This window comes from Emydura macquarii, unplaced genomic scaffold (assembly GCF_026122565.2).
Source record: "Emydura macquarii macquarii isolate MOO-44397 ecotype Brisbane River unplaced genomic scaffold, CSIRO-AGI_Emac_v2 contig_1230, whole genome shotgun sequence".
Classification (NCBI taxonomy): Eukaryota; Metazoa; Chordata; order Testudines; family Chelidae; genus Emydura; species Emydura macquarii.
This window is the reverse complement of record NW_027131367.1, coordinates 6433196-6458622: the sequence shown is the minus strand read 5'-3', so window position 1 is coordinate 6458622 and position 25427 is coordinate 6433196. Positions and strand designations below refer to the sequence as shown.

The following is a 25427-nucleotide window of genomic DNA, read 5'->3' as shown; positions in this document are numbered from 1 at the left end:
CACCAGTCAGAAGGAAGTGGGCCGCAGATCTCTGCTTAGAGACAGGTGAACGCTGGGGAGCCTGAGACTTGAGTTGGCACTCCTGAAGTGGACCAGGAATCGGGGGATACATGTGCAATGACCCTTAAACTGTGACAACTGGTACATGGTATACAAAGTAAAAGAAGCCATGTTACACACAATACTGAATTTTTGACATCAGTGCTTATGCATAGCACAATATGCAGTTTTGCATAAATTAAATAGTTGCTGCAGATTACATAGTATTTAATGATATATTTTTAAAAAGAACACGAACACACACACTTTTTAATATTTTGCCTAATTTTCAATGACGTTGAGCACCTGCAGCTCCTATTGATTTCTACGAGGCCTGTAGATGCCTGGTGCCTTTGAAAATCAGGTTATTGTGAGTGTTTATATATATATTTATTTCACATGCACGCGCGCGCACGCACAAAGGAAACATACATTTGTCTGTAAAAGACAGAGAGACAGACAGACGGAAAGAAAGAGAGAGATGGATGAAATAATACTGAATTACGGCCTTTCATATAATCTTGCCAGCTATCCATTAAAAAGTAAAAAAAAAAGACTAATTCAACGATTGTCTACATGGGGAGTTATTTTGAAATAACTACTGCTGATTAACTCCATGCTTAGATACTCTTATTTTGGAATAAAAGCACATGGAGTTAATGAGGAATAGTTAATCTGCTTCAAACACGAACCCTACTTTGTTCTGGATTAATTTTCATGTCTAGACAAGCCCTAATACTATAGCTTCTTCAGTGTATGAGTCACATGCCTAGAGGAAAAAGGAATTTCTGCTCAATTTATGAACAAGGAAGTATTTTGTTGATTACATGTAATTGTCTTTATATAGCCACAAGTTCAGGAAATATTAATTTTTGAAAATTTGTATTAAGATACATTGCTCTTTTACTTCAGTGATCATTAACCCTAAATTAATGGAATTTATCCCACAAAACTGACAAAAACAAGGAGTAACAAACACAGGAAAATGGACTGTACAGTGCATAAAATAGGGGGATCCCAAATGCAGTCTATCTGGCAGTTGAGAAAAAGCTAGCCAGTATTTGGATTGCAATTTTACTTTTCAATGTCATGTATTTATCTTGGAACAACCATTAATTTAGACGCTTTCAATGTAGTAGCCATTTGAGGAATTAGCATGTAACTTTGATTATTATTAATTCAAGTACACACCAAATCTCCAAACAACATGATGAAATTCAGATCTCTTTTCATTTGACCTGAGGGCTTTATTGATGTCAAATATAATGTAGCAGAAATCATTTCAATTTAATTTCAGCTTGTAATACCGGTGAACGGTTGTATCTTCAAACACAAAGATAAAGTGCTGGACTGCTAAAATGCAACACTTCTGCCCTTCTTATTGTATAATGCATTTCCAATAAAGCATCATTGGGCTATGTGCTTTAAGCCCTATATGAGTTTAAAGCCACATTATCTTTCCAGTTTTACCCTTCTACTTATGGCTTTCCCATTCACGTGCATTAGAGGGACAGCTGAAATTTAGATTAATTTTTAAAGAAAATTATGTAGTGTAGCAGTAATGGAGTGAACATGAAATCTACTCATTAAAAAAAACTCAAAGGCAAAATGACGTTCCCTGGCCTAGTCTTAAATCTTTGTCATTATGATGGCAATATTTCAACGCAAATTCTTAAGGAAGTCCCTAATGATGCAGTTTGGATTGAGTTTCTTTATTTTATTTGTAGCAAGTCCCCTTTATGCAGACATATGACATGAACTGATTAGCAAAGAGCCTGCTAGCTTCACAGTTCTTTCTATCTTAACTTCACCAACAGCCCATTCATGCTCCTGGCACAAAATGACAAGATGCTGCGCTCTGACAGGTCACACTTATCTCCCAAAAGTCAGATGACTGCCTGCTAACTTGATTTTCCACCATCCATCTCTTTCGTCTCTCTCCTTTGCTTCTGCAATGACACTATTTTGGGATTTCCCTTCTTCGGGTGGCTTGGACACCAGTGCCTTTAGGAACCATTAGCACACTACAATAGGATGTTAGGATGCGTCTTACTCGAGCTGCAGATCCAGAGAATTACTTCTTTGTTTGACTTCTTCCCCCACACCCAAATTTAATCCCTTTCGGGGATTACTGAAGTGCCTTCTATCAGCACTAATCCTTATGTATTCATTTTTAAATATGAATGATCAGTACCTCTTTCTTTAGCTTCCCTCACATCATAACACCCCCAAGCCATCCCCTTCTTCACCTCTGTCCTTCAAATAATTCCACTGTTCTCACCTTCCTCACAATGCTTACATTGCACCTTACAATACATTCTCATTGCATTAAATAACCACTTATTACATTGACTCTTTTTAATGAGCAACTATCAATGAAAAAAATAGTATGCACAAGTATGGCTGTCCAATTCTATTTTCAGCATACAAGGTAAAAGCAATAGTAAATATTCTGGATTTTACAAACAACAATTCAACAAATCAAGGCAGCAGAGAGATGCAAATTAAGTAATGATTTCAAAGTATTTTACAATAATGTATTTTACATATCAAGCCTCATAGTTCTGATGCAAGGTCATTTCATCATTTTACAAAAAGGAACAATGAGGTGCAAAGAATTCAGGTAAGTGGACCAAGTCACCAAAAATGTCTGTGACTCAGCAGCAAGGCTGAGATTAAAACCCTTGGATCCCAGTTCTATTCTTCACCCATTAGACAGCTTTTAATCCTATGTTACAGAACAAACACATGCACACTTTCTAGGTAACAAAACCACTGTGACCACAAGAGTTTCACCTGAAAACATGAAGATTACTCTCTGTGTGTTTTTAATTGCAACAGCTCTTAGGCTTTGCAACTTAAGGGCCTGAGGTGACACTCAAGAATACGTATAAATCATTTAAATTCAAAATTCTGTTCTCAGACATATGGGCTCCTACTGATGTCAACGGAAGCCACATGCACATCAGAGATTTAAAAAACCAACCACCCATCTCTGGGATGCAATGGAAGATTACAACCAAAAACCAACAACTAACAAAATACCCTTCCTTTCAAACATGCACATTACAACAGAAGATATTTGCTATCTGGTCAGTCTGAGTCTGTCTCAAGAAATATGAACTTCTTGGATTCTGAGGATAGAAAAGATTAAGGTCAAAGAACATAATGAAGGAAGACGAGCAAGGGCATTAGATGTCAATTTTAGAACAGATGATGAGAAATAGCTGTAAACCTTATAATGAATCCAAAGGACAGGAAAACACAAGCTGAGTTCTAAAACATATTTATTTTCCCAAGAGGAGACAAAAGCTACAAATCCAGATGGGAGCCTGAATGAGAAATGTTACAGGTATAGTATCATCGGAAGCAGAGGAATGACAAGACAGTCTCATGTGAAAAGAGAATCCAGATAACGAATTATTATTGTCTACAACATGAAAGTAATCATTGCATGGTAATGATCAACTGTAATTAAAGGAAATAAAAGTACAAGTAGGGAAATCCCAATATTAAAAGTGTACAAAAACAAAGTTACTGTGATGGAGTTGTGTCCCCCTTAAAAGTAGTAGTGCCCAGTGGTCAGCCCACCCCATCACATGACATGGCCCTTGAAGATTTGAAAGGTCCAGTATATATACACAAGGACCTGGAAGAGACTGATAGAGGAAGCAGTCCTACAAGTAATTGGTGTTTGGGAGAAATCCTGTAACTATGGCTTTAAGGGCCAGGAACCTTGCAGAGGGGTTGGGGCAAGGTTCCCCTCCCAAATGGGTCTCACCTGGGAGAAGGGGACCAGTATAAATGCTGCCTTCTCCTCCCTCAAAGCAGGGCAGATACCAGCAGGCTGAGCTCTCTGAGCCTGAGGACTAATTGGAGAAAAAGGGCCAGCTGAGGCAGAAGTTGGCTAAAGCCCAGAAACTGGTGAAGTTACAACCCAGCTCCAAAGAGGAGAGCCGGAAATTCCTGTTTCGAGGGAGTGATCATTTAAAGCACAAACACAGTTCCATGAAGCATGAGGATTAATTTATATGTCACAATAGCTGGCCATGAGGCATTCCTCAAATTTACTCTTTCAGTTCCCCAAAAATATGTTTTTAAGGCCTGCTAAATGCTGTTTCTAACAGTGTACTTGGATGTTGCTGCTGAATAAAACAGACATGAGCATAATAAAAAGTAAAAAAACCTGCTGCATAATATTTAGTTTTAGAGCTACTGTAAAGTGCAAATCAATATAATTAGGCAAATCCAGAGTCAGCAATGACTAGAGAGACAGCTAAAAAGATAGCTGTGCAATGGACAGCAAAAAAAAAAAAAAAAAAAAAAAAAAGAGGACTTCAGTCTCCAGGACTCTCAGTTCAGTATATTTCATACACTTTACATAAGTACATTGAGGAATGCAATGTTGTTGAAGCCGGGTTGGTTCCAGGATATTAGAGGGACAAAGTGGGTGAAGTAATATCTTTATTTGGATCAACTTTTGTGGGTGAGAGACGCTTGAAAGCATGTCTGTCTCACCAACACAAGTTGGTCCAATAAAAGATATTACCTCACCCACTTTGTCCCTCTAATATCCTGGAACCAACCCGGCCTCTGGTCTCTATCAGTACATTGATGAGCAAACACACAATTTTAGCCAAAGATTCCATGGACGAATAAATGTTTTAGGAAACTGAATTATTTTACTGAAACTGCTATTTTTAATATCCACTGGCACACTACAGTGCAGATTCTGCTGCCCAAAACAGTGGAGCTATGATTTCCCCAAGGTAAAGCTGTGCTCAGCCTCCAGTGCATAGGAGCTAAGCAATAGTTTGTTTTCACTGTGGTGGTTCACTGTAACATCTCCTGTCCCCTCAGGTGGATTTGTTCTTAAATTATTCATAGTCGTTTTCTCTTTTCCATAGTGTGAAGCTGGCTAAACTTAGCTATCAGGAAAAAAAATCCCTTACTTTCAAATTAATAAAACCACACTTTATTTAAAAAAAACTTCAGCTATGGACCTTTTGTTTTCTCTCTTCTCATATATGTTGCTAGCAGCAGCAGAACTATAGCAGCTGGACTCCACTTCTTTTCACCCTTTAGTACTTACTTCTCATTCCTCCCACATACTGAATTAGGCTGCTGCATATTCAGAATTTATCACTGGACTGCTTTCCTTCAGAGCATAAAAGTTCTGGTCCTCATGCACCCTGAACTGCAGTGGCTGTCTGTAACAACTTTTTTGATCCATAAAACAGTTATAGCATGGGCAGGGACAATGAATAATTCTTCACATTGCCCTATAAGGAACACTTCTGGGCAAGGAGAGAGTGTCATTCTCAATACATATTCAATCTTTGGCCAGCAGTCTGAGAGGGCCAGCAAGAAAGCCAGCTGTGAAGGTGGTTTATGTGTTAGCTATCCCTGTCCATTGGGACCTGGGCTAAGATCATTTTTTCCTCCTGTAGGACACTGGACAACTATCAAATGGTATATTAAATAATTTTCCATTCCTATAAACTTCACATGGATTTGAACTAGTGACCTAGAGGTATCCTGTTATAAAGGTCATCCAATCCCTAACTTCACAAATATTACCCTTTGGCATAACATTGTGAGCTTCCAATTTAAAGTCTATAAAACCTTTGCTCTGGTGGTTTTGTTGTATCCGTTAGGAATAATGGATGCTGCTCTAGGAAAACCTGCATGGATTTTTTCCCATTATAAACTAAAATCTTGACAATCAGCAACATGTGCATACTGTGATAACAGCTTTATCTCTACGGCACATGCAGCAGTTTGGATGTTGAAGAAAAGATTAACAACGTCTCTGCTGTCTAACACACCTAGTACATTGGACAAAATGTACTTCTCTAGGTGTGAGTCATACACAAGGCATAACACCCTTGAAATGCTCACACTACAAACAGTGGAAATCTCAGCACTTCAAAGAATACTATTGTGCAAAACATGTTGAGAGAAGAGAGGATGAAAACATCAACTTCCATCTTACATTGCTAATTTTATTTTGACAGTGTTTTAATAATGCAAGGAGCCTCTTTCAGACACTACTAAAATAACTATTGTTCTCGCAACCATACAGTGGGCCAAGGAGATGCAAGTAACTAAATTAACAGAAACAGTATAGTGTAGTGTAACCAGAAACAGTATAGTGCAGAGTAGGTACTTGGAGGTCGAGAACTCCAGAATTCTCATCCTAACTCCACCACTGATTCGCTGTTGGGCCTTGTGCAAAATCTTAACCTCTTTGGACCTCAGTTTCTCCAGAGGTAATGTGGAGATAATATATTTAATGTAAGAATTAGTTCAAGTTTGAACAACATTCTGCAGAGCTTTATTAGATCACATTATTACAGAAAGAGAACTAATGGATGCTCGCTCACCCACACATTCCTCATGAAAACAAACTCAACTCCAGACTGAAATCTGCACTTCTACAGAGAAACATTCTGAACTAAAGCTATAAAGTTCCCCATGAGGAACTCATTAAGCTCCTGCATTCAGATTTTTCTTTGATCATGTTTTTTCTCTAACATTTCCTTGAAAAAACAAAGATATTGCACTAAATACTTCAAGAGGCAGAAGTTAACTTTACATTCATTATGTATAGTAGCCAGACTAAAGAAGCCAGTAAATCAAAGGAGAGTTACTTCTTGCAGAGAATTCTTACAGGTGAATACCAACAGATGTCTATTCCTAGGTCTGCTACATGTCAGCAAGGAGTTATTTATAGATCAGCCTGAAGGCAAAACTGTTTGACATTCACACTACATGCCTCATGGAGTATGAAGAGTTTATTAAGAGTGAAGCCTATTAGATTGTGAAGAATATTCTCCCCTAGGGAAAAAGAAGTCCTCAGACCTCAAGGATGTCAATCTACCTTTCATGAACACCAAATATGCACACGTGCTTAAAATAACACATACAAGCACATCTTGCAAAATAACTTAAAAAAAGACTATGCAAACCTAAAGAAAAAATGAGTATATCTATATTCTGTGGGCAGAGTATTGTTTCTACTTTGTTTGTTCATGTCATGCCATCAAGATGAATATGTAATTCACAAAGCTCTCTGCAACAGTTGCTGAAGTGTAGTAACTTACTTTAAGAAATGGAAATTACATCCAACTGTTTTATTTCTTCAAAGTCTTTAGTTGTGCTACAATGCTGCACAAAGTACAAATAATGGGTATTTAATTTCAAGACATTATTACAAAATAAGTATTAAGAATAAAAAGGAAGTTTCAAATCAGACAAACTCGATTATACATAGGTCCTAAATTATTTACTAGTCCATCTTTAATGTCAAATTATTAAATACTGAATGAGCTTAGATCATTCAGCTGTATAACCCCCCTCCTCCCAGAAAATATGGCTGATCTGCATCATCCTAAAAATAAATTTATGCACAGATGTTGACTCCTACAATATGTAGCAAGGATCATTTTGTTTTAAAAATGTATGGAGCCTATATTTCCATCAGGTCCAACAAGCTAAGCAATATCTGATGCCAAAAAGAAAATAATGTTGATGAATAAAGTGGTCCTCTCCTGAGCCAGTACTGAAGAGATACTTCTTGGAGGCAGGGCCGTCGTTTTGTTCTGTGTATGTACAGCACAATGGGATGTGTCCATGAGTAGGGATCGTAGGTGGTACAGTATATAAATAAAAATACCACCACCAATAATGCTAAACTCCTGTGTGTGGCGTAATTTCTTCTATCGCCTCTGTTTTAGCTCCCAACACCTTGCACAAAAAGATATTATTCAACAGTGTTGAATGTGGGAAGTGGAGGTGAATTTGGTAGGTACACACCATCTTTAGGTATGAACTCCAAAACTCTCAAAATGTATCACAACTGGCTAATCATCCAGAGGAATGAGAACTATAATGTGTTTGCTGTAAGGAGTGGTTTTAGTTTCCATTCATTTTGCTAGCAAGACTTTGTTGCCAATAGCATAAATCCCAAATGAACAGATCAATGCCAGTTTCGTGCTCTGCTTGCTGAAGCACACAGGAACGCAGTTCTCAGAAAGCTTTCTAAAGCTGAGAAGAGGGCCCTTCATTTCAGGGAACGAGAATGTGCACGATGCATTGAGAGGTAGAAGAGCTAAAAGCTGGGGGGCAGGAGTAAGCCTCATTCACTTATCTGCTGGGGCAGGGAATCTGAGAGCGTATCATTAGAACTGAATCCAGAATCCCAATGAGAGTGATGGCCTTGAGTTTACAGTCGTCATGGAAGGTTAATGCTACAGAATACAGGGGGAGTGGAGTAAGTATTGTTGAACACAAACAGGTATGAAGAATATTCATTTTCAGTTTACTACCATCCACACTTACCAATAGCTTAGCAAGCTTGGCTATTTCTCCAAATAAGTTATTCAGCACTTCCTGATACCAATCAAAATCCAATATATCCAGTGGTGATGGGTGCCTGCCATATAAACCTTAATCACCATCTTCATCCTTGTGCCATTTATGTATGTCGTGCACCGATAAGGCCCATTATCTTGGGAGTAAATGAACACACCTGAGGTACTCTGAATTGTACTTTTGCAGTGATCCTTATCAATATCTTGATTCAGTTCAGGTATTGACAAGGGCTTCCTGCCCAGACTGTTTAATGTGCACCAGCTCTCTCTATATAAAGATTTTAAAATTATATAATTATATCATTATTAAAAGTATATAATTAAGGAGACTAAAAGAATCAGGAATACGTAAATACTCTTAATGACTAAACAAGGAGTAGTTTTAGGAAAAACAGAGGTGTCACTTTACTAGTAATAGTTCATCAATGACCGAAGTTTGAAGCATAATCACAGAATCATAGAAGATTAGGGTTGGAAGGGACCTCAGGCAGTCATTTAGTCCAACCCCAAACAACATTAATAATATTAATATTCTAGTTAATATATATAATATAGTTAATATTATTAATTATAATATTTACTATTTGGGGTTAATAAATTTCAGTGCAAAACACACTAAAATACTATAAAAGGATTTTAATCAGAAAGACTTAGAGCACTTTTTTCCTAAGGTAATATCTAATTTGCCCCGGGGGGGGGGGGGGGGGGGGGGGGGGGGGTTGTTTTTTTTTTTTTTTTTTGCCATCGGATTGTTTTTACAGTGCAAAGCAAACAATCATATCTGTTTGACATAATGAGTGGCCACATAGTGGTTTCTACATTACCATATATATTTGTAACCACAGATGCCAGCTCAAAATGTACACCTTTTTAGAACTGAAAATCTCGAATCATGCCGGTTTTGTTTGTTTTGAAATAAATGTAATTAAGGAGCATTAAATAAAATGTTTGTTGCAAGGCAATTAGGGTGTGAACATATAACTGCAAGAAGGATATGTTCCTTACAATATTCTCCCTTCACAATTAGCTGTGATTCTGTGGCTCAGTCCCAGGCTACCCATCTTTAAAAAAAGACCCTCAATATCATGAACACTTTGAAACAAATTCTGCAGCACAGCAAGAAAAATGAGGGTTTTGAGAATGTTGAGAACATAGTTGGTGATCTGACCTCAAACATCTCAAAGATGATCTATAGGGAAAACTTGTTTGCCGAAGTTTTCAATTGCTGTAAAATGGTACAGGGCCCAGACTCCTTAAGAAAGGGTTGTCATAAAATACTAACTGTACCTAGTAAGATATTGTGGGTTTGAAATTTCAACCACATGCTATGGGAAGTTAAGTGCCTCATACTTAGGAAAAATGGGTTAGAAATTTCAGCTCATACTACTACATCATTACTGAGTTCAGATGCCGTGTAAAAGAGAATGGGTAGGGGGAAAATAGTAGAAAGGAGGGGGGGAACGTACTAAAAGAAAAAAAATCCATATACAGTATGTACTATACGTCAAAGACCCACTTGTACCATCCTAGCTTTTGGGGTCTTCTAGTCCCAACACATATACAGGCTCTCTTTTAGCTACAAAAGCATGCTATGGGAAGTAAAGTGCCTCATGCTTAGAAAAATGGGTTTAAATAATAGACAACTAGTTTTAAGAATCTAAAAATACTCCAAAGGTTCACAAATCGTTGACTTCCTCACAAGATTTATCCATCCACAATCTATACCTAATTCAAGGTATAAAAGACAGGGCCTTTGTATTAAAAATTGCTGTGTCAATCTTCTCTTCTCATAAAGAGCTTAATGAAAAGGAAATAGATGATAGATGACTGACTTCAAGGCCATATTTATTCTATGCCTCTTCTAATGCTGTCTCAGTCCCATAGTTCATAAAACTTGGCCATTTTCTGAGATTAGATATTAGATGTAATTTAGCTGGTCTCATTGTTATATTTTATGTTCTTCAAAGAGAAAAATGTGTTATTTATAAAGAAGCATTTTTGTCTTTACGCCTTTCAACACTGTTTCACCAATTGATACAAGCTGAAAAGATTTGATACAGCAACCTTTCAGGGCACATGGAAGTTACTTTATTAGCTTTTATATCTTTGCTTTATGACGTAAAGTAGATTTTCAAGAAGAACCTGTAAAAACTTTAAAAGTTAATTGAAGCACATGAATCATGCACCAGAAGCATAATGTAACAAAAAACAAAAGAAAACAAATAAAACAATTGGAAATATCAATGGTTTCCATTAAGAAGTCAGCATTCAATAAGAGTTATTAAACTGTAATATTTCACATCACAGTTACTTCCCTAAACTAAAATGAATAATCTTGGTTGTCATGCTGTAAATTAAATTATTACTACTTCAACCCATTAAGCATTCTACTAAATACTAAATTTAGGATTGGAGTTTTTCTAAATTCTAAATATTGAAATGAACTTTTCATCAAGAGCCTTCATTTCTTTTTACACAACTGGGGTATTTGTATTTAGTAGCTTGATTAATTAAACTGAATTTTTAATTATTTCCCTGAAGCTTAGTTACATTTACCCCATGCAAAAGATTAAAACATCAGTCAATCTTTAAGGCAACATTGAAGCTCTATTATATTGATATTTAAAGAGGGAGTGAGGAAAGAGAGTTTAGGGGTAAACAATACTCTATTCTCCTACTGCACAAGATACTGTCAGCACTTCTATTAGACTCCACATCCACAAAACATGATTTAGGTCTGTTTTCTCTAAACTGGCGAGCACAATTTGTTTGCTGTAGAATAAGTGCACAATTGCAGACCAATGTGAAAATCTAGAAGAATGCCAAACATTTTTTAGAGAGACAAGATGGGTGAGGTAATATCTTTTATTGCACCAACTTCTGTTGGTGAGAGAGAGAAGTTTTTGAGCCACAGACAGAGAGCTCTTCTTCAGGCCTGGGAAAGGTATTCCCAGAGTCACAGCAAAATGCAAGATGGAAGAGATTGTTTAGCATAAGTAGTTGGCACATATTGCAAGGGACTGTTCAAAATAGAGTGGCCTGTTACACTTCTACAGTCATGTGACAAAAAGAGGGGGTTAGTGGGTTACAGATTGTTGAAATAAGCCACAGATCCAGTGTCTCTGTTGAGTCTAGGATTTTAGTGCGTAACAGAGTTATGAATTTAAGCTCTCAGGATCATCTTCTGAAAGTGTCATGCAGGTTTCCTTTGAGGATGAGGACTGATGGATCAGATACTGAGTGAAAACATTTTCAGCACTTTCTGATTCTGAGGTGGTGGTTCCTAAATCAAAATTGGATAAAAATCTCAATTTGCAGCAAGATGAGTGTGCTGACATTTGAAGTGCATACTATGTATGCCATATGGTACAATCAGCAATTCTAAAATGTGTCATCTGCTAGAGTACCTACCTTGTAAAGTACTGATAACTGGTTGGGGGGAGTGCAGTGAAATCTTCAATAATGATTACTGGTCTTAGCCAGTAAAATCTCATTTCCTTGATACTAATCACATTCCCTACACTGCAACCACCTATTGTGATAGAGGAAAAAAAATAAATCAAGTGAATGATTCAGAGTAGGCTGTTTCTAAAACCAATGTTGAGTATGCTGACCTAACCCAATCTCCATACTACTGGCTGGTTATGGCAGAAAATACATTGGTAGTGCCCCTCTGAGTTTGACATGAACAGAAATGCTGTCACTAGTATATTTTGGCGCTACTGTCTGAGATTCATTATTAGTTGTTTTTGATGTCCTTTTCCACAGTAGCTTTAAAAAGGAGATCTATGTTACACAATGTAGTGATATCTATAAACCATTTTCTTTCTATTTAGAAGGAAAAGATGGTTTGACTACAAAGAAGCAGTTTCTAACAGGAGGCTGAAGAGGGGACACAGACTATTTAATGGGGGAGAGAAAGAAGCTCTCCACTGGGCAGCTGACCACGGACCAGAAGAGGAAGAAAACAAAATGCAAAGAGATTCTAATGGGCAAGGTAACAGCTTTGTACAAAGACATCTAGCCTGTTCTTTTGAGGCAATGCACAACCCTTGCATAGACAAGAATAGAACTGAGGTTTCTCACTATGAATGTCTTGGTTCTATCTGTTTCTTCCTGTCTCAAACAAATCAGTACATGATTTTAATTTTAGCTGTACTAACTGCGATGCCGATGATTCCAGGAGATATGAAAGGCTCTTCCACTCAAGGGAGAGAGAACAAACAGTGGGGGGGATCGACTGACCCAAAAAGCCCAGGTCACAAAAAGTTGTTTAAGGCTGCTTTAAAAGAAGCTACAGATGTACTGGCATACCCAGTGACCTTACAAGATACCACTGTATGGTAACACTGAGAAACAACGTATTTGCCTTCTTTATATTCCAGTAGATCATGGCAATAATAATAATTAAAGTGTATCAAAATGAATTTAATCCTATATAACCTGTAGTATAAGGTAGCCCACTAAAATCCCAAACCAACTATAAAAGTGTATGGAAGGATACAAAATAGCCAAAGTCACACAATCCTTTATTTAGTTTTTACTAGTTCTTTTCAAATTATATCATGAATAATGTGAGCCATCTAATTAAATGCACTAATAAACTGTTTTCTTTATGTTCAAATGATTATGAATTCATAAGATAACACAAAAGGAAATGATAAATTCTGCTGATATTAACTTAGTACGCAGAAGGATCAGAATGTGGTTTTCTCCATGAAAAGGCTACCTGATTTACTAAATCACGAAAGCTATCTCTCCGTGTCAGAGAGGCTGTTGTACTGTATAACAAAACTACTTGCTGATCTGTTTCCATGGCAACAGCAGCATCACACCAGCAAAGAACAAGAAAGATAAAAAGCCTTTTAAAACAGTTATAAAAGAGAGTACACGTTGCTTTGGCTACATCAAGCATATCAGGGTTTGTTTATTTTTCAAAAAAGAATAATATGTAGTTATGATGAAAATTATATTGTGACAAATTTAGAGATTGTTATACATCTTGTCTCTGCAACCTTCTAGTACTAGTTAGATCCAATAGTAAATGACCAACTTCTTCACTATTACTAAAGATGATACTTTAAAAAAAAGGAAAAAAACTTAAAATCCTACAACCAACAAAATACACTTTTAAAAACAATATTTCTATAAATATTCCTTAAAGTTCATGATATATTTTTAAAGAAGTTATATTGATGTGAGAAACTATATATCTTTAGTCAGTCTGTTAATATCCTCTATGTTTCAAACTCGCAGTTTTATTAATTAGTTATCACTACATTCTCACTTCTGTTGATATATTATGACTGCGGATGTTCTAAACAGAGCTTTTTTCACTTCTTGTATTCCATTCTGGCAGTCCATCTTGGCTAAGGGTATTCTTCTCTTTACCCTATCTCAGCCATACCACAGTCAGAAAACAAACATATGAAAGAGACAGGTTCAAAGGTTTTTCCCCCTCCTTAAATGAAGTCTCCCTTACTGAACCTCCATTTCCTTCTCATTACTTTCACCTATCCACTACATCATCATCTACAGTCATCTGCAATGAAGAAGGTCCTGCACTGTGTAATTACAGCTACATCTGGACCTAAAGCTAACCCCGTCACTTTCAGCAATTTTCTTAAAAGCAATCTTCTTATTCTCCATCTCTAACCAAGACTATTTTTATAGCACTCCTATTCTTTCATTTTTCTAAGAAAAATTATCCTATTTCAAGAAGTATAAGAGAAACACATTAGCCTATTTAACTTGTACTACTGAAATTAATAATTTCTGATGTTTTATTTCCATATTATGAACTTCTGCAGAACAGAATAGCAGTTACTTAACATTCTATCATGGTTTTCTATGCTTCAAATACTTCTGATATACAGTATTACAGATAGTTTTCAAAGAAGTACTGTTTAAAAGCCAAAACTCTGGAAACCCTCAAAAGCAAGTAAATTAGGAGTCTGACTAGTACAACAGCAGCAGCTAATGCATATCTGACAAAACACAACATTTAAGGACTCTGTTTATCATCATTCTTTTTACAGAGATTACTATTGAGAAAGACAGGCATATATTTTATTCCAAGGTTAAACTGCATGCACAAGTAAGCAACAAGGATAACAACAGATAAGTAATCATGACAAATTCCACTGAATACTTCAATGAATTTAGCAAAATATACAGCACAGCTTAATGAAGTATACAAACCACTTCATATCCCTGCTCCCATTAATGAGAGATTATTAAATTTGTATCTCTCCATACAACTCTTTTGAAATCCCTACAGCACTGAGTGTTCTCTCATGAGATAAATGTTGAAACAGATTATTTTCTCATCCAAATACCAAAATAAGTAAATTAAGGTTAGAGATTTAACTATTAACTCCAAAAACAAATCAGAAAATGCAATACAATAAAATCATTCACCTGGCACTTCACAATTCACAGAAGAATTAAAATGGGTTTCACAAAAATTAAATAGTTTCTCAAAAATTAATAGTACAACACTGCGTTTAGAAAAAGGGATAAATCTAATTTCTCAGAGGTCTTCAAGAAAGGAACTCCTTCTTATGGACTATTGTAAGTCAGAAGCACCAGGACTATCCTCTGCACAGGATGGTGGCTAGGGAGGTCGTGAAGCAGCAGACTAAAGGCGCATTGTCCCCACTTGGCTTCCGAAGGTCTACTTGAAACAGGTATGCCCCCTTGTGATCACTTAGGTTTTTCAGAAACGGGCAGGAGAAGGACATTAGGAACATATTTAAATATAAGGATATTCTCAGAGGAAACACTTTAAGGTGAAATTAAGGTTCCAGGCAAGAGTGGTTTAAGTGAAACAATGTTAGAGTTTAAAAAAAAAAAAAAACCTCCTAAACGTTAGAAACTAGGTAAAAACAGAGCTAAAAAGTTAATTTTCTGAAAAATAGCACAAAGACTACTTTAAATCCATACTACAATGGTTAGGAGAAATTCTGACCATGATCTGGAAGCCACGATAGTTCTATGCCTAATATGACACTTGGAGAATTAGCTACCACATGGAATCATAGGAACTGATATGTTGAGGTGATGACCATTGCCTACAGACTCATCACTTGACTGAACTGAGTCCTTATGAATGGTGGAGAATGACTGACTGCCTGTAGAATGTACTTGTCTGAACAGGAATTTGTAAAAAATCTCATATATACGTTGTGCCCATGAAGTAAGCTATAATGTAGCCTACTCAGTGTTTTTGTGGAAATAGACAGACATCTGTGAAAGGTACATCATAATTTATAGTTTTAAAAGATTTATACAGAAGATTCTTTATTTCACCCTAACAGGCCATAATCCCAGATTTTAAATGATGTTACAAGAGTATCCCAAATTTCTGTTTCTCACAGAAAAAAGGATTGAAATTAAATTATAGATAGTTTGAGCTACACAATCCTGACAAACAACGTGAAAAAATATCTGGCTCTCTCTTCTTATAAATAGCTTTATGAAATCCTCCTCTAGTTCAAATCCACTTTGGTTTTTCATGGTCTATTTTAGTGATCCGTGGAGTGACCTTCTTAAGAATAAATGAGTCATGCTGTACTATGTTAAACCTAGAAGCCTAAAAATCACATTCCTCAACATGCATTATCCATCTAATGCGTAAATCTCACTTTTTAACCCCATATAAACACGCTAAAAAGCTTTTTGTCTTTGATTAAATAAAAACACACTCTTCATTTTTGTTTTCTTAACTTTGCCCCATAAAGTCAACGTCAGTTTGCTCTCAAAAACCCTGTGTCAAGTTTTACTAGAATCAATATGAAGTCAAGATTAATTTTCACCAGTTCTTCCCAGATATGTCATGTATAACCCAGGAAATCAGAACTAAAACATCCAAGAGATGGGGAGAACCTGTAACTTGCAATGGGATTTAGGACCTTAAATGCCACTGATTTTCCAAAGAATAAGTTGTGAGGTTTTTTTTGTTGTATTTTGTTTTTAGCCATAGGGGTAAAGCAAGAAGTAACACATCTATATGAAACTGACAGGCACAGAGGATTAAAAAAACAGTCTGGATTTTCAATGTCAAGATCATATGCTGGACCTATATCAAGCTTCTCATAAAACAGTGGCAAAAAGATATTCCTACCAGTCAATTCTGTTGAAAGCTCACTCAGTAGCTATAAGGAAACCCAGATTGCTACTTCATGGATTGTTTAAGTTTATTTAGTGAAAAAGCAGGCTAATAGTAGCATATATGTGCTTAAGTTATACCATGGATATAGTCTCCAATACTGAACTGATGCTATACCCTGCTCATCACTAACTGCAAGTGTTAGGAGCTTTCAAGATGGAGTATAATTTGTATGAATAGCCTCCATGATTACCTTTTTATCAAAGTCAATTCTACATTCGAACTTGCTAGCTGATAATGATCCCCAGCTGCACTGAAAATGTTCTCTCAACAAACAGAGGAAAGAGAGGAATTTAAATATTTAAGAGCAGTAATAAGCCAAGGAAGGTCATACTTATAATTTCAGAAATATGCATTTGAGGGCATACGATTATTTTTATCATTAATACGATCATTAATTTTTATCATTAATACAATTATTTTTATCATTAATATCCTTTTCACAAAGATCACCATGCTATACATTGTAAATACTAGGATATGGAAACAGTATATTGCATTCAAGAGATATGCAAATAGCACTAATTTAGGTTGTAATAAGATAACTGAGTAAAATTGTAAAAGTAACACATTATAAAACCTACCATATATTTTAGTAAATTGAAGTGTAACTAGCTATAAGCCCCTTCATTTACTAGTACCCATTATTGTAGAGAAGATTATTAAACATATTCCAATAACAACAAAGCATGGTGTGTTATTTCCTTTATGTCAACATTGAAACAGATTATTTGGTAACCCAAATGAAGTACTTAACCATTGTCTCCAAAATTCAATCAGGAAATGTAACATGCAATATTAAAAATGATTAACAACTTTCCAGATAATGGATTCTATAACAATTAAGAGAGGCTTCATTGGATTAAATGGCCTCACGCTTTTCTTTGAAATGCTGCACTGGAGAGAAGAAATGACAGGAGTGTGTGTGTACTGAGGAATTCACAGTTTAAGTGTCAAAGCAGAGCTTTAGCCAAGAATATAAACTAATTAATCACTAGTACAAAAGACCTTTTACCACATACCCAACCCTAACATCTAACCACCTCTGATGTAGATTTTAAATACAGCATGCTCTTTACTAACATCTTATTCTCATAGGTGAGCACTAATGCAATCATACTTTTAACTCTTATTCTTTTCAGTTTTTAAAAGAATCTAAAACCTAAAATAACTGTTTATTATTTGCAGACATACATGGTATTTTAGAGTACCATATAATAAGACACAAACAATACTGTGGGTGAAATCCTGGCCCTGTTGAAACCAATGGGAGTTTTGACACTGAATTCAATGGAGCCAATGCCTCTACCCAAAAGGCAAAGGGAAGCACAACATAGTAACCTGGTGGTCTTGTTTTGAGTTTAAAATGGTGTCGTCTTCTTTATTGTTATAAGCTGGCTCTTCACCCATACCTTGAAGTATAAAGTTTTGCCTCTAAAATTTCAGGTGGCATCAGGATCCAACAAAATTAAGTCAAGTAGCAGAAGACAGAATTAATTTGGGTGGCAGCACACAGGGGTACTGCAGAACAGGTACATGGCTGGTAGTGAATTTAAGGAGGGAACATTTGGGACACTACTGATTAAGAGGCTATTTCACAGGGGCTGCATGGAAAGAGATATATGTGCCAAGAATGGATGATAAAAAGGTAAGCTGTTAGGAGGAAGACTCAGACAGACCCCAGGGGACTGGGAAGGGCACAGGAAGAAACACAGGTAAAGGATATAGGTGGAAACAGAGCAGTGAGGTGCTTTAAATGGCATGGTGAGATGCTGGAATTGAGGAAAGAAAAGGGAAGCCAGGGTACACATTAGGAGATGAAGATGAAGGGAAAGAGGTCAGAGCAACAGGAGAAGATGATTTTTAATCCCAGGAAGATGATTTAGCCACTGTATGTGGGTCAGTGTGAAGCTTTATCTATACTAAAGAACAGCACTGTTACAACTTGAATCTGTTCAGTCACATGGGTGCAAGTTGGCACAATGCTGCAGGTCCACACTAGTCATCCAATTTTGAGTACAATGTAAAATATTGTACTCCTGAGCCCAGAGTAGCCCAGATGTAGCCCAGAACTTTTAACTGGCATACATGTATGCAGCCAAGATTCCTTAAAAATGGGAAGGAGATGAGACCAACTTTTATGGACCTCTGATACTCAGGACTAGCTAGCTAGTCTGTGGCAGAAGTATGTAACAGACAAGCTTAAACACATTTACTCTAATCACCAGATCATGTGCTGTTCCTCTTTACAAACTACAAATATTTACATATATATATATTAGAATACTTGGTTTCTTTTGTGACACCTTAGATTCTAGAGCGAATTGTGGACCTCATGGACCTATCATTAAGAAAGAGCTAGATTGTTTGTACAGACTTGTGTCTTGCATTTGCACAAAACTAATAATTCTACTATGCAAATGTGTGCTATTTCACTGCTTTTGGAGAAAGTCACTGCTTATCTCCTGCATAAATTTATACTAAAAGTTACACAATTCAGAGGACTCTGAGTCTAACCCTGGTAAAAGCACTTACCACCTGAAACTTTTTTCATTTTCCAAAACAAAACAAAATTTCTCATGTAAATTCTTAAAAGCAACCCAAGCTTTCAGAGTTTATCAACAGATTTTATAATCCTCCATATAACTTTTTGTCCATCCATTATTTATTGATCTAGTATATATACCATGTTAAAAATGTGCCTGAGAAACTCATTAAAACCTAGTCTCATTAGTAGAGTTTTCTGGTACATGTCATCTGCAAGAGATAATGCTCTATAATCTAGAGCCTGAATGGTTTATAAGAAACAAAACAGAGTGTTTCAAACAAAGGAAACTTCAGAATGTATTGTTCCTATAAACAGATGTTAAATTACTTCATTGTATAACAGAATTTATAATCCTGAAGAAGGTTTCTATGTGAACAAGCAACATTAGTTTATTATTTCAATAGGGTGCAATAGAGTTCTCATTTTACATGAAATGGAGGCCAATTTATAAAATGCCAAAGGTTTCTCACCAGAAATGCTATGCATATGTAAAACGATTGATAAAAGCTCTTCGAAGTGCAGTAGAAGCTTTCCAGTTCACTAATGACTAGAAGACCACAGCAGATTTGAGTATTTTGCAAGTGATCAAACTAAACAAAAGGCAAATATAATGCTTCGCAAAATGCACTTTGCTAATTTATTTCAGTAATTGTCATTTATGAAGTATTACTGATACACTAAACTACTACAGCATATACTGTTTAAAAAAAAAAAAGAAAGAAAGAACATATCCTAGTAATATAAAACCTTACCACAGCTCTTGGTCATTAATCCTTTCTGAGAAACGGCATGAGGAAGATTTTTTTTTTTTTTAAATAATTGTAAATTAGCAAGATTCTACTTTAAATACACGGGGCAAATGCAGGAAGGGTAAAATACACAAAGACTAACTTATCTCCAAAATTGTAATGTGCTCTGCCAGGGCAGACTGCTGTAACTTTATGGAGCCCCACTGACTTATGTGATTCCATGCAGGCACAGGGTACCACCAATATAGAACTTCTAGCAGAGTCCCACACAGTGTTGTTTTAGATACATAGCAAGGACCCTCTCTTGCAGTATGTTGCAGTAGTGCAGAATAAAGCACAGGACAAGGGACTAAAACATTTAATATATTTAAATGCATTATATTCTATGAAATAATTATCTGGTGTTTATAAATATATATTCACATACACACATGTAAAATGTGCAGTAAATATGAAATTTACACAGTACCTTGAAATACGGATAGTTTGTGATCAAGGGATTTATAAAAAGGGTCACATTAAGATCCTTTAAAAGTTTCTGCTAATTAAGAAAATAACGATGAAATTACTTTTTGCCCCATTGCATACGGAGTCATAAAACTGGCTTCCACACAAAAGTATGCCTAATGTTTTTTCCAAAGTTTTAATTTTTAGAAATAGTTTCAAATGGCTCATTCTTCACTGTTCAATACTCAAGAAACTGGCTCAGAAGGCTGATAAAAATGACCAGATTTAAATTTAGTTTTTTATTCCTCGTAAGTATGGATCTACCAATCCAGTTAATATCCTTTGAAATATTTAGCAATCAGTTGGTCCAATATTGCTATGATCATTTACTGTGACAATTTTCATCACTATTAACTGCTGATGCATGGACTAAAATTTATATTTATATTTATGTGGTATATGCATGTTTCTTGCAAACTTATTACAAATATTTTTATACATCTTGTTGGTTGGAAAAATTATTTGAACTAAATACCACAGAAAAATCTTAAAATGAAAAAGAGGGAGCATTTTCTAACTGATCCCAAATTTTAGACCCCATTAATTGGAGTGTCATTTGAAGACATCCTATTCAGTTGTTCACCAATAGAACTTAAAAGAATATCTCAAGGATATGCAAACTCTCAACATTTGCAACCTTCCAAAGAAGGGGTGATACAAATCTATGGTTTCACTCATTTGCAGGTGATGACAACACATTTCAGAACTAAGAGAAAATGTATAAATGCATAAATATATTTAATTGTAATTACCTTTCATTACTGCTGATTAATATGGTAAAATTACTTCCTTACATTGTGCCTTTCTGTATTTAACTCAAAGAGTGAAATTTATTTTTGATTAATTAATATTATGCTGATTGCATTCTTTAATAACAAATGTCTTTTTGTAGTTTATCATTTCACAAAGTTACATAGAATCATATTTCTCTCACACACGCATGCGCAGTGAACATTTTCATCTAATCATGAGCCACAGTCATGTGACGAGTGTACAGTTACCATTTACCCCTAAAGGTACATCACTGAGGTCTGTAACAAAGGGTTATGTCTTCACTGCAGAATTAGTTGGAGTTATCTATAACTCAACTTTTCTCAAGTTAGCCTGGCTTGAGTGAGATGGCCAACTGCAAAATAACACTCCAGCAACACAAATCGATTGTGTTAGGAGCACAGAGTAAAAATGTCAGCAGCACCTGAGCTTCAACTCATATTCCCAATAGGCAAGCTAGCTCAAGTTTAAAGCACTCCCTAACTCAAGCCAGAGATTTTCGTGTGTGGATGAGGGCCAGGTAAGGGGCAACATTTGAGTTATATCATGAGCTAATGCTGCAGTGAAGACAAGCCTAAAATTAAGTAATAAATTCTTCTGGAATTCTAACTTCGTTGTTTTCACATGAAAAATTCTTATGCAATGAAAATGCATGGCCGTAACAGAGATACTGGCAGCATCAGATATATCAGTGTACGTAATACTACAAACACTGACTTTTTCCTTAACAGAATAGTGATATATTCTCCTGTGAGATGGTCAATATTTACCTGAGCTTTGCTTACTAAAATCAACATTTGAAGTCTATACATCTTTGTATTCATGTCAATATATTGTTCTATTCCCAATACTTAAAACTCTATTATAATGTGCAACTTTAACTATTTTTGCAGTGAGGAGTTACTGTTAAGTGCTACACAGTTAACCTTTTTTTTTTTTTAAAAAGAACAAAATAGATCACATTGTAATGTACTTACATCAGTGTCAGGCCCTTTGTCTGCACCAGGACAAGAAAAGGTAACAAATTCATGGCACCTCTTGTGAACCACAAAACAGCAAACTAGTAAAAAAAAGGGAAACAACAATTAGGGAAACAGTGGCACGGATTTACTAAATCTTTACTGTTGAAACAAATTTAGTTTTCACTGAAATCAGTGTATGGAAGAAAGAACTTCAGAAAGTTAGGTTACTTTGGATTAAAAAGTGGCAATTCTCTGATCATTCGATGTTCATGTATCTTTTTATTGCTGATATTATGTTGTCTATTTTTGAGATATTGCAAAGTATATGAAAGTCATTGTTTGCTCTGCTACAAAAATGAATTGTACATAATATTATTTCAATTTTGCAGACAGGAAGTTATTTCGCTACAAAATTGAAAGACATTTCTCCAGCCATAACGTGATGTAATATAGGTCCAGCAGGTCTTCCAATGTTGCCATTTTATTTTATGGAACACTTGGACTTTTCAATAGGTCTCTCCTCAAATCTTTATATGTTTTACTGTATAGCTTACAACTTTTAAACAAAGGAAAACCAAGCCATTTGGTCAGGACAGATATTTTCCTGAGGTAGTTAACGTTTTGTCTTCTGCACCTTAGGTGAACACAAAATTACAAGGATATTACTGTTGTTCATCCAGTCTTATAAAAAGATGGTTCTCTTGTGTATATACCTTGCAGAACACTAATTATATTACATCAATCAGTGTATTCTATCTGGTAGCTCTTTGATTTAAGCATCACCGCACTTAAAAAACATCCTGCTAGAACATTTTAGACAGTACAACTAGTAAGGAAACGCCTCTAAATCATTATTAATAGATTATACTGTATTTTACTCTATGTGAAACAAAAAGTTCTTGATTAGATTAATCTATTTAATAATTCAGGAAGAACTGCAATGCTTATTTGTAATACTTAAGCCATAAAAAAAAACTTCAGACAACTCCACCTCAATAATGCTCTACCTCGTTACAGCTAGAGGAAATCCTACAACAAATGCAGAGTAGTCATAGCTCTATAAATATTTTTCCTATAAATACAGCGAGTGACATCAGGGCAAGTGGGAAGAGGAAAAAGAGTGAATGGAAAGAATTCACAGATTTAAAGGCCAGAACGGACAACAGTGATCCTACATAACACAGTCCATAGAATTTTACCCATGAATTATTCTTCTCTACTACCAAATAACTGGTTCCAAAATCTGGAATTTGGGGCATACAGAAATACAGACATTACCCTCTGAAGGTTGGTGCTCTGTTTACAACTATATAAAGCTTTTGCTTATTTAAAATTATGTTAGGGGCATCGTTTTTAATATTTTATATGTTACAATGAAAAGAGCTACATTGCTGTGGTTAACTTTGGTTAAACCTAATGGTCATTTTTCAGAGAAGTTCAAAGTAGCTTTGCCTCTCTAAGTGAGCACTTGGACTGAAAGTCCCATAACTGTTGACTGGCATGTAAAACTTGATTAGCAAATTGTTCAGAACGTCTAATGCTAAATACAAAAATGGTGAGTTTTTCAAAACTTGAATTCATCTATTTACTTTTTCCTTCTTTAGCTTCTCATGTATTTGATGTAGTCAGTTGGGGGTGTCCATCATGGGACACGAGCATGTCCATTGTTGGCTCCGCTTTACTGCCCCACTTCAGACATTCCCCATGCTTCCCCTGAAAATAGTATAAATAGTATATGCCAACAAGTATGTAAGGTGCCATCTAACAAGTACTCATGTATGCTGCATGTGTTTAAGGAGATGTGTGTTTGAATCAGGAAAAGGATTTATTTCCTCCATGCAGAGCTATGCATGCCAGCAACAGTCAATTCTGCTGCCTGTGACAAACGATGGGAATTGTCCAAGAGGGAGCAAAGATTTTGTCCCTCTCCCTCCTCCCCCATCCTTCCCCACAAAGGTACACCAGCTGAAGTGGCCAGTGCCACTTATTAATCAACTCTGAGACAAGACATGTTAAGCTGAGTTACAGTCGTAAACCTCTATCAATCTCTTACAGAAGGAGAAATCTAAAAGATCTCTGTAGTTATCGAAAAACCCATAAATGTTAGACACATTAGAAGTTATAAACACTGTATAACATGCAAAGAGATATTACACGTGAATTCATATTCTCTAGGTTGGATGATGCACAAACTTCAATGCAAATGACGAGAATAATGTACTTGATAACCAGTCCTCATTACTATTTGTAAAGACATAAAAGACCTCAAAAATATATTGAGATTGTAATTTTATGTTACCTTTCATCAGAGCGAGTTTCACAACAATTTATCTGTGCTGGCTTTTGTGCTATTAGATTCACATGAATGAACAGTAAATTGCTTTCTTCATACATTCAAAAGTTGTCAACATGCATACAGCAAATTAGAAAAATTTACTGTAGTAATTTTGATACAGAGAACTGTTTTCAAATCCCATTTAGCTATTCACAGCTAAATGTTCGATAAGGTGTTACCATATTCCTATAAAATAACATCAGCAAAATTTCAGCAAAATTCAGTGTGATCAGATAAAGTAAAATACAAAGAGCTAACTACCTTGTCTAAAATGTAAAAACAAATAACTACTTACAAAATGATATAACATCAAATCAACAATGTGTCCTGTGTTCCTTTACACCTGAAGGAATGCTTACTATCTATATCTTAGGATAGGATAGAATGTAGTACAGTAAATGTATTATAAGAAATAATGTTATGACACCATATGGTGGTAGTGATCAAAGGACTTACCACATACTTACAACTGTTTTCAGTGAAGACAAAGCCACAGTAGCCACAAAATATCATGCAATATTTGGCATCAAATGTGTAAAGGTTACTTAATATCACTACCTATTATGGGTGTGGAAGTCAAACGTCCATGTAGTCATTAGATATAGAGGCCTTATGTTGCAAATAAACCAAGGCTATCCCTCTATCTTATCAAACGACTGCCCGCCAATTCAGCCTCTACTTACAACTCATTTTTAACATGTGTCTCTCAAACACAGGAGGTGATAGCACATTCAGCTGCTAAGTAGCACAATAGATGCTGTGCACAGTACCCACCTTTCCTTCCCCCGCAAACACACCCAGAGTACTTTTGAGCTAACCTTTCATCTATCACTATCCTATTAGATTTCATTCTTTATATATGTATATCTATCTATTTCGTCACCATCATCCACTAGGCAGCTCTGTCTGTATATTCACACACTAAAAGATCTGGGTTTCTGACTCCTGAGACAGGGCCTGGTCCCATGTTC

The 25427-nt window shown here is 35.9% G+C and overlaps 1 protein-coding gene across 2 annotated transcripts in view; it reads right to left on the bottom strand.

Annotated features, from left to right (window-relative positions):
- PRKCA (protein kinase C alpha) overlaps positions 1 to 25427 on the bottom strand; it is a 266528-nt gene that overhangs the window by 130493 nt on the left and 110608 nt on the right. For both annotated transcript variants that reach the window (XM_067547328.1, XM_067547329.1), the window contains exon 3: positions 22137 to 22219. In XM_067547328.1, the coding sequence (XP_067403429.1) occupies positions 22137 to 22219 (83 nt within the window). The remainder of the gene's footprint in view (positions 1 to 22136; positions 22220 to 25427) is intronic.